This window comes from Lynx canadensis, chromosome A2 (genome assembly GCF_007474595.2).
Source record: "Lynx canadensis isolate LIC74 chromosome A2, mLynCan4.pri.v2, whole genome shotgun sequence".
Classification (NCBI taxonomy): Eukaryota; Metazoa; Chordata; class Mammalia; order Carnivora; family Felidae; genus Lynx; species Lynx canadensis.
In genome coordinates, this window is record NC_044304.2 from 87,113,517 (window position 1) to 87,132,349 (window position 18,833).

The window sequence follows — 18,833 nt, forward strand, 5'->3', positions numbered from 1 at the left end:
TGGCATAAAGAATTTATAACTTAATCAGTCAGAATGAATGAAGTTGGCTCTAACATGTGGTGGAGGTCCCAGACTAAAATCAGACCAAGGAACCACAAACGTATGGTTCCTTGAAATGACAACGTGTCCTTGGTTTCAAGAAATGACAAGGTGTCCTTGCAGACAGCCAGAAAGAAAGACATTAAAATAGCTTATGAGAAGGGAATAAAAATAACAAATAGAAAAATAACATAAAGATACAGGGAACTGAGGAAGACCAGCACGTATCAAGCATAGGGACTTGGAGTTCTCTTTTGTCAAAGGGACGACAAAAGATAATCAGTGTGCCCATGAGTGATGCCAGAAGGACTGTCCCGGGCCTATGCCTGGCAAATAGCTCTGAAAAGAAGCAAATGAGAGTAGCAGAGAGAAGCAGTAACCTCAATTTAGGGTGGTAAAATTCTTATAAAGAATATCATATAACTCTGGTAAGGTTTAAAAATATATAACTGATGACTATACTGAACTCAACATACTAATGTTTTTCTGTTAAATAAGGAATGTGTACAGATATGTGTACACATGGTATTTAAAGTGCTTTACATGTAAGAGAATTGAAATGAATTATATTTTTATTTAATGAATTTAATTGAATATTTAATTTTAGAATTAGAATTATTAAACTTACAGGTATAAAGATTTAACCAAGTATATAAACAGAATTTAAGAGAACTTGATATCATGTTTATACATTTTATTAATTCAATTTAAAAAATTATTTCAGCATTTATAAAGGGCTTTTTCTAAGTTAAGGCCTTTAAAAGTCTGAAAAATCTTGAGTAGACTATCTTTGTATGGTTGAAAATTTGAAAGAGCAATCAGATATGTTGTAATTATGTTGTAATGGAATTTTACACTTTACACTTTACAAAGGAGTTTATTTTCAACTTGAGTTAACTGAGTTTTTAAAAAGTGAAAATAATTGCTTTTGTTTTACCAGATTTAAAAAATAGAATAAGGAGATACAAATTGAATTTGAAGGCTTGAGAAAAATAAGTTTTCAGGTATGTTATAATTATAAATTAATTTTCATTTATACAGAGGCAAGGAAATAGTTTTTTGTTGTTTTTGTTGTTGTTGGTTCACAAAATCCACTATGAATACTTAAATATATATAGGAAATACATAAATAAAATCCAGGTTTCCCACAAATGAATTCACCTTTAAACTATACATAAATATAAAAAGAAAGAAGAGAGACAGAGGCAAATGTGGGAGAATATTAATAATTAATGAATCAAGGTAAATGGTATAAAGGTGTAAATTTTATTCCTCTTTCAATTCTTCTTTGTATTTGAAAATTTTCAAGATAACAAGTTTAAAGAAAGCTGTATTTACTGAGTTCATCTCATATACTCAAATGTATACTAAGTGAGAGGTGTGATAGAGAAAATAATAGAAACTGAAAAAACAAAGATGCTTTATATCTGGACTTAAAATATAATTGGATAGAGGAAAGTATTATCAGAACTCTTATTTAAACATAGTCTTTGGTAACAGGGAAAAAAAAACGACACAATTTATATCAAAGTCAGTTAGTGTTATATTCAGCCAAAAGTTATATCTGTATGTAGAAAAGGCATATTTTGAGATAAAATGGTATCAATAGTTAGGAATAGGAACCACAGGTGGGATGCATTCTGCACTACTTGAGCATGGATAAAATGTTAAATTCATTAAAAGGCCTTGGGGAACATTATGGCCTAAATGAATGAGTTGATCCATAAAAGGGTTAATTGACTACTGAACCACCAGAGTGAGGATTTTTCTGAAATATTTTTGTTGTTAATTATTAAACTTCATGATATTCCCCATATAAAATATAAAGTCCATTTTATATAATTATTCTAAGCAAAACTTATTTTCCTAATATGGGCTTGGCTGAATGCTTTATGCATAATGGGTACAAAAAATAGAATTCTTAAAAATCATGATCGTTTTCTATTCCTTAAGCTTTTAATATTTGATTTAACTTAGTTTCTCAAGATATTTCTAGAACTCTGATATTTGAAAACGCTATTATATGAATATAATCTTATTATTTCACATCAATTTCATTGCACTCACCCAGTCTGAAACACTGTGTTCAAGTTTTACTTGTTTTAATCAGTTTTACCAACTTAACAAACACGTACCCCTTGGAGCCACTAGATGGCAACCTTAGGATAGCAAATACTACTATATCCAAGGCAGGTTATCTGCACAACGGAAAAGATGATAGATTACCAATTTTACCCAATTTCCCTTTTTGTATTCAGATAAAAGAAAACAGTTTGTGAGCAATTCAAATAACACAATATGAACTGTATGACTTGAACTTCAAAGAAACCAGACAGGTGCTAAAAAACTATGCTGTGTAAAACTGAACCAAATGTGTTTCTGTTGGAAATGTTAGGTTTTCCTCAGAAGGGAAAGATTCTCCTTTCATAGCTTATTATCATTGTAAAGAACAAAATAAATCCAGAGCAATAGATAGTAATTATGCTTGATAAAATACTTTCCAAAGGAAAACACTTTAATGAAAAACCATAAAGTAGAATAAGGCTTTAGGCACAAATATTACCTAATAGTAATTAAATGAGCCAAAATATTCAGCATCATTATAATTGATACTGTTTACAACAAATATGTAAACTACATATCACAATATTTTAATCGACAACTTTACTTTAAAATTATAACCATTTGACATAATTAAGATAAATTTGTGAATCAATAGTTTGGTATTTTACAGAGTGCAAAAAATTTCTGGATAAATCATATTTTCATGGATTAAAAAGAAACATGTCTATAGGGACATGATATTCAATAAACACATTAACTTAGCCAGAAATTTAACTAGTATCTTATCTCTTGTGATATACTGAATATAAATAACCAACTTGATTTTTATGCCATACATTACTTTTCATTTGTTACAGCACTGACTTATATTGGAAACTGATGTTATGTTAATTTTAGATGGTCATGTGTGGTTATAATTAGACAATAGAACATCTGCAGGGTATTTTGACAGGTGAATGAAACTTATTATTGTCATGCTCAATGTACTCTCTTTGTACAGATACAACAATAGTTCTGTCTGCACTGGAAATCTGTCATACTAAGTCTCCAGCTCGAAATCTGCTGTTTGGCTGTGGCCAAACTGTTCAATAGCTCATGGTCTTGGTTACCTGTAAAATCAGAGACCAACATGTAATTTCTTGAGCCTGCCAAGCTTTTATGTTCTCTCTGCCTGGGAATGTTTTGCCTGGAACTCTGCATCTCCTTTCCTGTTTTACCTCCCACACCCAGCGACTGCCCATTCCCTCCATGAAGCCTTCCTTGGCTAAACTTTTGTTAGTTGAGTGATTTCTAGTACCACCACAGGCCTGGTGCCTATTTCTATCATACTGCTCATCCTACTATATTTTAACTGCTTATATGTTTGGCATTATGTCTCACTAGAATGTAGGCTTCTTGATATGTCTTGTATATTCTCTTGCACAGCATCTGGAATACAGGAAATGCTCAATCAGCATTTGTTGAATCAGTGAAGAGCATAATGAATTAATAAGTGAGCATATTTAAAAATTATTTTAGGTGTTTAAATTAAGCTATGAAAATACAATAAGAACACTGAGGACAAGATCCTGATTTCTCACAAATCTTCAGGAGAAAAAAATGATTAGGCATTTATATGAAAAACAGAGTTCCTTGAATTTCTGTTCCTTAAAAAGCTATATTTAATCATTTTAATTCATGAACACAGGACTCTATTTTCTTCCAGTATTTGTCCCTTATAGTTTCAGCCCCCAAAACTGTGTCTACACTAAATTGCTTATATGAAAGAAAATAAGACAATCATTTGACTCTTCGCAGGATACAAAGTAAATCCAGTGTAAATAATTCCAAGTTACAATGCATCATTCAAATAGTTTTCTACCTAATTCCTTTTTTTACAATACAAACTCTAATTGAAGTTTCAGTTAAACATATTGCATTGTCTTAGTATTTTATGAAAGTTATCAACAGCTTTGCTCATGGGCTGTATACTTACTAATTGATTCAAGATTTTATTCACCATGTTTGAAATACAGATTTTAATTATTCGGTAAGAAAAAATACACAGTTTATCTTCTTAAGATTTACTCAAGCATTTCTCCTATTTATGCTGGAAATGTCTACACATCTAAATAATGTAAAGTATATTTTATATTTGCCTTATGGATAGCACATGGCTGAAGACTGATTTAACTGCCTCATTTTATAACTGAATTCTGTAATTCTTTTAGGAAATCATTCTGATATCAGATGCATCATTTTGCAGAATGACTAAAACAGGCATCACGGCAAACAGAAACCAAATGCACTTGAGGGGAGAGGAAGGATACGAATGATCCGTATGTTCCAACATCCACAACCCAGGTCCCACTCACTCTCTGCTTAGGATGCTAAAAGAAATCAGGCAGAAAGTATCCCCCTATTAGTTACAGTTGTTTGGACTTTTTTTTTTTCTTCTATCCTTATGATTTTTTTGTTTGTTTGTTTTGAGGAATCCATAAACAAAATATTCAAAGAGCCCCTTAGAAACTCGTAGTTACAGCCAGAAGCAACAGTAAGCAAGTGGATAATTGGCATTTTGCCAAATGTGAGAGAGCAACAGACTTGGATAAGAAATTATAGAAATTCTTGAGGTGCCTGGGTGGCTCAGTTCGTTGAGCGTCCAGCTTCGGCTTAGGTCACAATCTCATGGTTTGTGAGGTCGAGCCTCGCATTGGGCTCTGTGCTGACAGCTCAGAGCCTGGAGCCTGGTTCAGATTCTGTGTCTCCCTCTCTCTCTGCTCCTCTCCTGCTCATGCTCTGTCTCTGTCTCTCTCTCTCAAAAAAAAATAAATAAACACTTTAAAAAATTAAAAAAAATTATATTCTTTAGGGACAGATGCTATATAAATGGAATGCCTTCAAGAAATAAACCAATACACTTCACTTGCTATGTTTATAAAGGATGCAATTTTAAAGACATACATTTTACCTTCATTTAGATGGTTTCATTTATTTTTCTAATATTTATGAAGTCATATTTTGTGCCAGAACCATTCATTCATAACTCTGTCCTGAATACAATTAATTTAAAAGGAACATTTATTTAAAAAATTTTTTCATGCTATTAAGAGCTTGAAATAATCACTTAAATTTCCCCATGCATATATTCCAACCTCCTTTCATTCAATCAGCACTGACCTCCAATTCACAGAATATACAATGAGGAAATATATTCACAAAGATCTCATTATTATGAATAAAAGTGCAGGAAGAAAATTTCAATGGCTATAAACTTTTTAAATTTATTTGCTGAAAAAGGTAATATAGGACCAAAAAAAAAAAAGCACAGAAAGAAAATTTCAGTGAGTAAAATATCTTATTCATGGTTATTTGCTGAAATAAAATTTAGTCGTCTTTAATTTCAGAAATATTCTAAAAATATCCTAACAACAAAGCGAACACTTTGAAAGCAAAGAAAAAGTACATGACAAATTAGAATGATACCCTCCAAATGCTAGTAACATGCATGTTAGCATACTTTAGTCGCATCAGGTATGGTAAATATTAAATGGCACCTGGGACTAGTGATACAAATCTGAATCAGAATGAAATGTTAAAAAAACGGCAACAGAACTGAGAGGGCAAAATATAAGGAAAATCCTGCAGCTGCTGAAGGTGTTATCAACTTATTAAGAGTATTGCAATATTACACCCAACACAGGTTATGAAAAAGAGTCAGCCAATATTTTCCTTCTGGGCCAAAATAATATATGACATAAAGAAAAGATTTCTTGCATTTTTTGGGTTATTTATTTTGAGAGAGAGAGACAAAGAGAGCAGGGGAGGGGCAGAGAGAGAGGGAGAGAGAGAGATTCCCAAGCAGGCTCCACACTGTGAGAGCAGAGCTTGATGTGGGGATTGAACCCACGAAATGTGAGATCGTGACCTGAGCTGAAGTCAAAAGTCGGACGCTTAACTGAATGAGCCACCCAGGTGCCCCAAGAACCTTGACTTTTTATTTGGTAGCAAGGTAAGTACTAAGTATCTTTGGATGAAAGGGAGAGGCAAGTAATGTAGCAATTTATTTTACTAAATAATTCATTGTTTCAATAAAGTGTTTTTAAAATCAGGGTGTGATGTCTTATATTCTTCACACAGTTACTTAAGACCATTTAAAATACAATATTACTAATCACAGTGGGGGGGGGTGGGAAATGTGGCTAAACATGTAGAAATTTTGCACCTGCAATATGAATTTATATGCTACCAAGATAACATATTAATACCAAGTGGCATTTGAAGAGCAACCTAATTAATATAAGATTTGATATCAAATGATTTCTAAACATAGAGAACATAGACTGCTTTACTCCTAAAAACCTGTTTCACGTGGAATCACTGCACAATACAGCATTTCATTTCTACATCAGATTATAAAACATGGTCATCAACTTATCTTTTACCTAGCAAATACTCTTTCTTTAGTTTTTCCATAAGATTTTACTTTATGTGATCTTCAGCTAACTGAATTTAAGTGACTGAAACGAAAACTGTATATAAAGTTGAGAAATTAAAGACGCTCTTTGATTTGCCACCACATTTATTTTTTTCCCTTTGGGGGCCTTGTTAGTTTTATGAGTATTGTTACAAATTTGAATTCCTTATCACGACAGCACATCTTAAGGTGAGCAGGCACTAAACAGGTAGCGCGACCTATAATTAACAAGGAAACGAAGAAGTATCATGGCCTAAAGATGGTCATCATTTTGCTGAAGTCTTGTCCTAACCCATCAACAGAGAACACGTGTGGCCATAAAATACCACATTAACGCATTCTTTCCCTGTCAGTAAGTTACATCAAGCTTGCCAAACTCCAACTCAGGTAGCTCCATTTTTCCAGCCCAAATTCTTGCTGTGTTTTCAATTGGGTGAATTACTTCTACTTCCTCTCTTTTAGAGTTGCTGGCTCACACAGGTTATCAGGTTTCTATCTCAGTGGCTGCTTCATATCTACAGTGAGTGAGTGATCTTTCAGAGGTACTTGGGGATGAAAGCTAGTGGATAAATGTCAAGAATTATATTTTTATTTCCTCTCTTTGGAGGGATTATTCCTCTAACTTTTGTGTTTGGTTTGGAGGGCTCTTAGGATTTGATTTCTCTTCTGAATAAGCGAAACAGCCACCCAGATGGCAAGCACTTCACATTTCGGCACAGTGTAATTTGATTTGGAAGTTCAATGAAACTCACTTGGAAATGTCCCTCCAGTAATATTTCCCCTCTTAAAAAATTCAGTTTTAAGTTCCTGGTTTCATGCATAAATAAGCTCCAGGGAGGCTTAGTGGTGAGTGGCAGGGTGACTGAATAAAATATTTCAACCTTTTAAATGAAATGTTAAAAATAAATGGAGTTCTAACCTTCTTGGGATTTCTCTACAGATGTAGTGTTCACTCTGTAATTTTCAACTTTCAATATCATTTATAACATTCTTATGAATATTCCAAAATTTGTTTGTTTGTTGAAGGATATTGACTCTATTCAGTGAATATGTATAGAAGTCCCATTCTGTGCAAGATGTACAGAAAAAGGAATAAGAAAATCTATTCCAAACATATTCCAATTTTCAATCTATGAACTTGCCCCCCACAAAGCACTGAAAGCATTAGAAACAAAAACTGTTTAACAAATACATGTATTTTAATTCATACGCTGCCATTTCTAACATTTATCGATCTGGCATTCATCAAAAGTATCACCCCCCCCAAATTTTGATTCTTACTAAAGTTTAAACTTACTTAGCAATCTTATTTTCATATTTAAATTCTCCCTTCCTCATATCTTGTTCATACACGCACACACACACAAATAGGTTAGCAGAGGAACACAGCAACCTTAAAATACTATTTTTCTTTAAAATTTTATATTCTTTAAGAATATTACATATCTTTATTCAACCTTCTGAAGAACTTCATTACTATGTGAAATCTCATCTCAGAACTGCACTGTATTTATTTTTAAAAAATCTGCATACACCTGGACCTGTTAAGTTCACACCTATGTTGTTCAAGGGTCAACTGTATGTATCAACAAAGCTCTGCTTGCTTGGACTTAAGTACCGTGACTGGGCTGGGGAAGCACAGAGAGTGGGACTGGGATCCAAGGCCCATCAAAATCAACTGTCTGGAATAAGTTCAGGGACTATAAAGTTCTTAGAATACACAGGAATATCTTTATTAACACAAAATCAGTGATATGGTATTTTGATTATTTCTCAGTGGGGAGTTTTAAGTGTTAACCCTTTAGTTTGAATCTGATGTCCCTACATGTTATTTTACACTTTCCCATTTTCTGCAAACAGGATGACCTAATAACAGCATACAACTCTAAGCAGCGCACGTGTAATAATAGAATTTGTACGTCTGTGCCATACCTATAACAGAACTTCACAACACTGTGGGGGAAAAAAAAACAGATTTCTAATGGCACCCAGTTAAATGTCAGGGATAGCTCTCTTCAATTTTACACTCGGAAACTCCTCCATCGTATCTTCACAGTGCTGGAGTACTTTGACAAGTGGGTTATTTAAAATTTTTTTTTAATGTTTATTTTTGAGACAGAGAGAGAGAGACAGCATGAGTGGGGGAGGGCAGAGAGAGAGGGAGACAAAGAATCTGACACAGGCTCCAGGCTTTGAACTGTCAGCACAGAGCCCAACACGGGGCTCTAACCCACAAACCATGAGATCATGACCTGAGCTGAAGCCGGACGCTTAACTGACTGAGCCACCCAGGCACCCAACAAGTGTGCCATTTTTAAACCCCAAGAATATAAGAGAAAAAGAAAAAGAAGAAAGAGACAAAGATAAAAAGAAAGAAAAATTTCACTGTCTCTTAAGTGAGGTATCCAGGTACCTCATCTAATTAAATGGAATCAAATGGAAATCTAGATCAGACATGCCACCTTTTTTCTATTATTTCAATATGGACATTTAGTACAAGTTTAAACTGGTCAACCTCTGTAGTTTATATTCTAGATTAACAGGAGTTTAGATAAATAACATTAATTCTCAATTGAGATGACTTTCTACTGATACAGAGACACCAAGAAGAGAATCTAAGCTCCCTGGAAATCAGAGAGTAAAATATAAGTAACTAACCTATGTTAAAACAGTTCAGTTTCTCTAGCTGGCGATGTTTTTATAAAGTGTTACTATAACTGCATTTTTTGCACGATAAATGGCACACTGCAAGGTGTTTTATATCAGGTATTAAGTAGAAATTTGTGTTTCCAGAATGAGACACGCATACTTTATAGCAGCTGCACTTATTTTAGAGTTAAATTGGCTCAATTTAGCATGGTTTGAAATTTAACATTCTCGTTCTTAGAACCAATAAATAAATATGACAAGGCAACACATATTAAGAAATGCTAAAAGAATCAGACTGACGTTTCAAAATCAATATGATGACCAACTGACTGTGGTGACAATAATTACCGATTAAGGTAGAGATGAAGGATGAGCTGGGATCAAAAGGGCACCTGCCCCTTCCTCTTTCTGACCTGTGTGGTTCCAGATGAAACAGGGGATCCTAGAAAGAAAACCAGACAAGCCGTTATGTATTTGCCAACTTTAATAAGAATCTAACTGCTCAGAGAAAACATAAACATCTTGACCTTGTACAGAACTGCTATCGGAAACAGGGCACCAGAGAGTAACATCAAGTTATTTAGGAGCAAACTCGGTTTTGTAAATAAATAGATGGGTTTTCAGGCCCACATGGATTCTCTCCCTCCTTCCTAGTAGGTATACAGGTGATGAAATGAAAGAAGTTATTAGCAGTTTTTATCACTTGAGCGAAGAGTATTAATTACTTTGAGATGTGTCAGTTAAATACTCCAAAGAAATGAAAACTTGCAGAAGAAAGGTTACTAAAAGGGAGGTTCAGCGATAAATACAGAAATGGTCTTTTATTCCAGAAAGGCCACTATTGATTTTTTTTGAAGCGTCCGTAAAAGAAAAAGATGAAATTTTCTATCAATTTTGATTATTTATTTCCATTTTAATTCTTCATCACATATTCTTTGTATAGACACTTAACTTTAATAATTTAGAGAATGATGACTGCATAAATAATTACTGGAATATAGACGCAAAAATAAATGTCACATTACGAGCAATATGTCAGACTCATGTCACGTAAATGAAACTGGAAAATAAGTATTTCTGTGAAGAACCACTACTACATTGGTTCCTACTGCAAACCCATAACCACAGAATATTCTCTGAATATTCTCGGAATTCAAAACTCTCAGCACATTTTTGTAATTATTATTAAGTGTGCTATAAATGTTTTGGGTAAAAAAAAAAGTACTTTGGAAAAGTGACAATAGGAATCAATATGTAAAATTTTGTAGGAAAAAAAAGCCCACTATTTTGCAATAGAATATTGTTGATACTGCCCATCGGTATCTATGAATAGCCCTGTGCATCTGTAAACTATGAACCTAAAAACAATCCTAATGTCCTGAATAACCTTTGAGAATTGCCAGCACTTTTTTCAAGCTTGATTTTGACTTTCTTAGCCACACTCCTTACTCCATGTTACCTGTTCTGTCCTTCTCTTGCATTGTTATTTGACACATTTTTCTTACTGTCTCTGATTTTCTAATATCACCATTCTGATCCTGTTGTTCTAAAACCTTTCCAGTAAACGCAGAGTTCACCTGACTTCTATAATCTTCCAGTCTTATCCTTGGAATTGACCTGTGGGAATTGACAGCCTATAGAGCAAATGTACGCTCCTGACCCAGAGGTGGCTAAAAGCCATAAAAATTTTTTTAAGTCCAATTTTTTTCCCTACTCCTACATTTTACACAAATTAGCAGAGAGCAAGAATACCAATAAATAATTGGAGACATTTTTGTTTTTGCTCCTCAGAGGTGAGCAATTTGCAATGACATGAGAAAAAAAAAAAAAGTTTGTTAAAATGAGACCGAATTCTTGGTCCTCCCACCTAACAGCTGTGCTGAACAGTTTTCATCTATTTGCAAAACTGACCCACAGCACTATATGAAGGAGAAAGAGATCAAGTGTGTGAATGTAATACTCGTCTGACCTTTAGTCACACTGCCACTTTGTGGATTATTTGAGAAAAGTAGGTAGGACATACATTTTACATTTTTTCTAACACAGTCAAAAGTCCCAATATTTGGTTATAGAAAACCAGTAAAGAGACTGAAGTGCTTTCTTAAATCAAGACTTTCTATAACTTCAAAATTCTGAAACTCAACTTTTTATCACTAATGACAGGTAAAGGTGATTTACCTAATGGATAAAATTAGATACCTTCAGCACTAAAATTGAAGAGAAAAACAAATATGTTGCTTATTTATTCAAGTCAGCACAATATATTAAGTTTAAACTGTCAAGTAGATGAAACACAGAAAATGCAAACGAAGAATTCTAAAATTGAGAGAATCTCAAACTTCAAAGAAGGGTAGTCAGGTGATGGGGATGAAGTCACAGTTTCTTAGAGAGATCACAGGTTTCTTAAGTATAAATCATGACTAGGTTCCTGAGGCTGTTGCTGACTGCTGAATTTCAGCACATGTCTGAGGTATCAATTACCTGGCATATCAGTGTTTTCAGCTTTGAAGAGAAGTAGACTGAATTGACAGAAACCTACATTCAAAAAGATGCCTACCACCCTAACATTTGGCAAACAACTAAGTGGAACCCAGGCTCATGTGGAATTTTTCATTCGATGTGAGTCTGTAAAAGGACATACTCTTTTACAAAACCTCAAATTTAAACCTGAGAACAAATGAGTGCCGGACACTCAAATATTTGTATGCCTTATGTCCAAACTTGGATGTACCTTGACAGATCGCTTCCTCTTTTATGCAGAAGATTTCAAATATGTATCTCATTTTATGATTAATGGCTAAGACTATCTCAACGTATAGTCATTGTAAAATAAGTTAAATTAAAACTTTTTTGCCTGCTTTTACATCACTATTAAAAATGCATATTTTTGAATAGTTTAAAGGACAGACGTATAATTTTAATTTAAAAAATGCATGTACTCTTTAGTTTCTAATTGTTTAGCCCACTAGTGAATAAAAAGAAAAAAAAAACCGATATACTCCTGGAAGACCTTTGCTTTGGACAAACACCATTATCTTTATGTACAGAGAGAAGGAAGGTCCAAATCTTTAGAGGACATAGTCATTTCTTCCATACATAGCACTTGGTTAACAATACTCCAGGAGTCAAATAATGTAAAACTAAAAGACAATGACAAATTGGATTGTAGAGCACGATACTTCTTAAATTTTAAAACTACTGAAATGTGTGTTTTGAAGACTATAATATTTGTAACAAGCAAATGAAGAGTTGTTTTGAACACTTGAAGGTTCTGTAACTGCTCTCACAGTGTGGGTACCTGCCATTCTGAACTACTGGCAGGTTTCTGAATATCTCTTTCCCAGGTTCCTCAATGTGTTCTGGGTAATAATGCCCATATAATATTAAAAATTCAGCAGAGACTTTATGACCCCTGGGAATCCTGATCTGATCTCTTTGACTGCTGTCAAATCTCTTCCTTTTCCTTTTTGTGTCCCTGCAAGCATCATATGAATCCCTCTTTTATACCATGTATTTTTCTGTATTATAATTGTCTATGTGTTTAACTCTCCTCCCTACTGGTTTGCAGGGTTTTTTTGAGGAAATTGCTCATGTGATGTTAATCTCCAATCCTCTGTATCAAATAAATGAACAACTGTTCATGATGTTTGAAAAAATACCACTTTTCTAGAAACATTTTTTTGCCCATGCTTATTTTCTTTTATATTTAAAAGAACTCACAGAACTGCTGTATATAGGTATATTGATTCAAAACTAGATAATATGTACAAGTTATTATGCTGTCCTATATTGTATATGGTTTCTGTGGGCTACTCATATAGAAACATCATGGTCCTATTTTTTCACCGTATTTTGATTGCTATTGGTTTAGTAAAACTATTACATTGTTCAAAAAACTAAAGAAAAGATATATTCTTTATTTCCCCAGCTACTATTTAATGAAGATAATACACTTACATATATACCTTTATGATTTATGATGAATTCTTGCCAGTACTAATGTATTAAGGGTTAGGATAAATATAACATAATTGAATATCCCATTGCATTTATTAAAAGTAAAATCAAATACTTAAGAATAATGGTATTTGTTTTATTCCCAATGACCCTATTATTATTTTTTATAATGTTGGTTTATTTTTGAGAAAGAGAGAGAGAACGAGCATGAGTAGAGCAGGGAGAGGGTGGAGGGGAGACAGAGGATCAAAAGCGGGCTCTGTGCTGACAGCAGAGAGCCCGATGTGGGCTTTGAATTCAAGAAATGTGAGATCGTGACCTGAGCTGAACTGAGACCTTTAACCTAGTGAGCCACTCAGGCACCCTCTCCACCATGACCTTATTAATGACAATATGTAATTTGAAGTAATAGGGAGGTGTGACATGAAGGTATAATCATTTTTTAGTTAAGGCTTCCCTGTCCCACATGACTGATTTATTTTTATTTTTTACTGAATATCTTTTGATACTGCGGTGTGTGGTCATGAAACTGCAACACTGAGCTGGGAGTAAAGACTGAGTTCTGAATTCTTATCAAATAACTGACTTTACAGTAGTTTTTAATAATTTACCTGATATTTTGTTTCATGCTTTTAGAGCGGAGGCTTTCTTTACCTTGTTAAGCCACATATGACAGAACGATACATTGGTTCAATTCATCTTAGTTCCTCAGGACTCAATATATTATTTTTGCAATTTCATACAACAGAGATGTTGAAATTGTTGAGAAGAGGTGAAAAGAAAAAAATTACCCTAGACTGGATAATGCTGATGTTGTAACACAATGCAGGCAAATTCCAAACTTCTATAGCTTTGTTCTGCACAGATCAGCCTGACTTCAAATTAAGTAGTTCCTCCCATTATCTTGAGAGTTCACTATAATCTTAAATGCAGTGTTTAATTTAGTGCACAATCCAATAAAATACTAAAAAGTGAGTAATATCATTTTCTTCCATGAAGTGGAATTCAGCAACCAAACCAACCAGAAAACTTGAGGCACGGTGACACTGTCAATGACCCCAAAGCAACTGCGCTTATGGTTCAAGGAATACGTAACGTTGGTGTTTAACCTTATTGAGAATGTTGGCCAGTGCTTCCACTGGCTTTCCATTATCTGTGTTTTAACAGCTGGAATTTCTACGTGAGTAATGTGGCTTAAATTTACAAGACATCACTCGCATTAGAAGTGTGAGCTACACGTTTTGTTTCAGTGTGGCAGGAAGTTTTTCAATGGGTTCTCTTGTGCTCGAGAGAAAGCAGGGCCTATGGTTTGCAAATGCGTGAGCAGATGCACATGCTATTCAAAAAACATTTAAAGAATAAACGGTAAGTCTTTCCAGGACAGTTTTTCCCTTTAGGCCTTGAGGGGAGCGCTCAGGATCCAGCAAGCCTGCTGTAAGCTATTTTCAATATGTGAGTTACTGCACATATCACGTGTTACATGTCATGCCCATTAAATGAAATGATTTTCCCATTAATAAGTCAGCTTGATGAACTATTTGTGCCCTTAGTGTCAATAGTATATTCTGAAAGATGTCAGAGAAAAAAAGAACATTATAAATACTCTAAAACAAATCAAACAATTCCCTATTTTATTAACTATTTCTAATGGTTAGAGAAAAAGTAGTAAAATACACAAGGCATACATACATGTACTCATCAACAATGAAAAATAAAAGATGCAGTTTGGATATGTAAATGTCTAGAATAACCATATCATGTAGTTTAATTCTTTACATAATAGCTATCTAATAATCTGCATCAAATTAACTTTAAATATGACTATATAATTTTTTCCTTTCTTCTGCCAATCAATAAAAACATGTATTAAAGTATATTGGAAACATTTCCCAAAGGCTCAATAAACTAGCAGAAAAAATATGAAAAGGGACTGAAATTTTAAGTAAATGTTTTGACACCAAGGCTAACAGCTTTGCATTTTAATTTTTTTTTTTTTTACATTTTTATCTCTAAAAAAATAATGTCATATTTGTATAGTGCTTTAAAATTTAGGAACCAGGGGCGCCTGGGTGGCGCAGTCGGTTAAGCGTCCGACTTCAGCCAGGTCACGATCTCGCGGTCTGTGAGTTCAAGCCCCGCGTCGGGCTCTGTGCTGCCTGCTCAGAGCCTGGAGCCTGTTTCCGATTCTGTGTCTCCCTCTCTCTCTGACCCTCCCCCGTTCATGCTCTGTCTCTCTCTGTCTCAAAAATAAATAAACATTAAAAAAAAAAAAAAATTTAGGAACCATTTTTGCCTACATTATTTTGTTTCACCCTCAAAATAAGTCTATGAAGTATAAAAGCGTCAATAATATTGTTCACAAATATTATTTTCCTTTTATAGATGAGAAATCAGAGGCAGGGTGGTGCTTTGCAAATCTAGAAGAGTATCTTCTAACTTCTAGTGCCATATTCATTCTACAATATTATCTACCCTACCTACCACTGTAGATGGAGAAGGCATTACAGATGTGCTGCGGGCATGGCTGAGTGTCTGTTACGAGGTAATTCATGCATAATCAAGGTTTGAATATGTATATGAAGAATTATTTAAAGAAAAAAATACCATAATGTAGTTATTAAATTACATATTTAAATGTTTTGTTTCCTTTAACATTATTGGAATAGCTTGCAAATGCGACCAAACATTTTTAAAAGGCATATAATACATCTAAGGTAAAATTCTAACTCACTTTTCTTATGCTGAATTTGTAAATAAACATTTGTTTAACCTGTATTTTTAAGAAAAATAATCTTTCCCCCCCTCCTGTGTTTCCTTTAATTGTTACTTCATGATTCCATTCTCCTCACCCTCATCTTATTCCAACAGTCTCTTAAATTCCACACTATTAGCACAGTCTACCAGAAATGTATGCCTGGTGGAGTAAGAGTACTAGAAATAAATACTCTTCCAACTTTGATTATGTTGTCCTGAAGCCTACTTTTATTAGAAAACAGCGTCAACCTCTTCTTTATCACCCTCTCCAATACAACCATGTTTCTCTCTTAGGTACCTCCTCACTGTTATAAAGTCTCATCTCCAGAACGGCAGTTCAGGATCTTCACGGCTTGATTTTAGGTTTTTTCTCCCTCTAGAAACCCACCCTCCAATCAAAACTCTAGCATCACAAGCTGACTGACTTTCTTTAAAGTTGTAGGTATGATAATATCCACAGCTCTTCTATTACATTTTCCCTTGGGGAAAAAAGGAATTCAATTCTTCCTTTTCTCTACAACACAAAAACCCTGTGTAATGAGGAAATACTGTTGAAAGAGGCCTTCTTGCTGATATTCTCCAAGACTTCTCTAAGCAAACCTTCTTCCACAGACTGTGCTACATATCTCTTGTAACATTATTTCCAACGTATTGTGATTATGCATACAAATGGGTAATTCAACCAACATTTAAGAAGCCTATGACAGCTCAAGCATTCAGTCAATATTCAATTTAGGAAACATGATGCATGCTACTCCTTTTAAACCCTATAAAATTAAGCAAAGTGTCCTCTCTAATTGTAAATTTAACAAACAGAAACGCTAAAATGAACAGGTGACTACCACTAACATATTAGTTAATTTTTTATTAATATGTTAAATATAGTTCAATAACTAATAACTATATTTTAATACTTGAATCATATTAGGCAAGTATACCACTTCAATGGCAGAAATAAAGTCTCTAATGTTATCTTATAAACTACTAGGAAAAAGAAGAAGGAAGAGAATGAAAATAGGAATAGGAATAAGAAGTCAAATAAGAGTCAAAAAATGTTTTTCCAAAGAGAGCTAATCTAACATGGAGATAAAAAAGCCTCTGATTTGATCTATGGCTCAAGTCCCATAACCCCATTCAACCTCAATTTCAACACTTGTGAAAAAGAAGAAATAATATTTCCATGCTGCTGTCTCCTATGACTGTTGTGAGAATCAGAAGAAGGAATTTAATATAAAAGAAACTAAAAGAATCAGAAAATCTGAACGTGAAATAACTATATATGGGAAGAAAACTGAGCCCTTACTATATCCAAGGGTTTGCAACCAGATTTCATATCAAACCTGATGGTGCATAATGCTGATTTAATTCAGTATTATTTTATTTTTGTTTTCTGATGTTTTGCAGTTAACTTTAAAACCTTATTCTATCTTATGAGAAGCCATAAGTGTAAGAATGCACATTAATATGGATAGTATTTCAAAGCACTGTGGATAAATGATGGATTATTCGATAAATGGTGTTTGGACAACTGGAGTGCCATATGGAAAAAAATAAAGTTTGATTACTACCTCATGTCCTATAGCCCTATAGCCAAATTCCAGATTGATCAACAATTTAAACATAGGAAATAGGATTATACAAGGGAATAGAAAAAGACATAAAAATTTGGTATGTATCCTTCAGTGTGGTGTGGGAAAGGCCTTTTAAAACAAGACACAAAATCCAGGAGGCATAAAAGAAAGATGGATAAATAATGTAACTTAATGATTTTGGGGAAAAAATCTTAAAATGGGAAAACCATAAACATTATTTCACTCAAATAAAAAAGGGTTTCTTCTTTCCTTATTATATAATGAACTCATACATATCAATAAAGACCACAAAATAAATTAAAAAAAAAAAGTCTGGTGCCATAAATGTACAAAGTGGCCTTAGAATATCTTTTTATTCTACAAAGCGAAGAAGCTAAGAAAACTATTAGAGTTATATCACAAGGCTTAGAAGAGGGATGTTGACTTGAAGAGGTATCTACTGGACAAAGATGAAACAATTTATTTATCAATAAGGAGAATAACAGCAATAGACTGAAATAAACCTAAGAAAATAAAGATCTGGATGCTGACTATTTGCTGGACATACAAGGTCACATTAGGAAATGTCATATTACAATTAAATATCTAGTTCTGAGCTTAAGAAATTTGGTATTTTAATTACGTGAAAAATAAGCAGAGCCAGTCTTGTAATAAGGACATTACTGGTTGTAATTTGTTTCATTTACCTCAAGATCATCTGTGTTTGCTTTTGGAAAAAGTCAAATTTAATGTGATAGAAGATCTATCACAGTATTTCTAGCCAATCCTTGCCTGGACCACCCAGTCAATCTGCTCCTAAATTTACCACTCATACTGAAACTGAAGCACCATTCTGTAATAAACTACTAAGTCACTCACTTGGAATCTCTTTACATCAACAAATTATACAATGTTCAAAGCAGGTCTACATATAAAAAGGCTGAAGGAAATAGAGTTTTGCGGTAATGGGCATCATGACCTACTAGATTTCTTAATCTCAGCTGCTTAATAAAATGCCAAGAATTCTAGGGAATGTGAGTACAATCAGCTATCTTTTAAGCAAGTAGGGACTTCTATCCTGTGTAGATATTTTAGGGCAAATTTAGTAGGAAAAAAATCGTGGTAGTAAATATTTGTTCAGCATAAACAGGGTTTAACTTCTGATACTCTCTATACACTGTATAAAATAATTGCTATACCGAGATACAGAGGAAGATGGCGGCGTAGGAGGACGCTGGGCTCACCGCGCGTCCTGCTGATCACTTAGATTCCACCTACACCTGCCTAAATAACCCAGAAAACCGCCAGAGGATTAGCAGAACGGAGTCACCGGACCCAAGTGC

The 18,833-nt window shown here is 34.0% G+C and overlaps 1 protein-coding gene across 1 annotated transcript in view; it reads right to left on the minus strand.

Moving 5' to 3' along the window:
* The window catches only part of SEMA3E (semaphorin 3E), a 113,990-nt gene that overhangs the window by 42,357 nt on the left and 52,800 nt on the right, over positions 1 to 18,833 (minus strand). Inside the window, exon 4 of the mRNA XM_030307862.2 lies at positions 9,557 to 9,650. Within this exon, the coding sequence (XP_030163722.1) occupies positions 9,557 to 9,650 (94 nt within the window). The remainder of the gene's footprint in view (positions 1 to 9,556; positions 9,651 to 18,833) is intronic.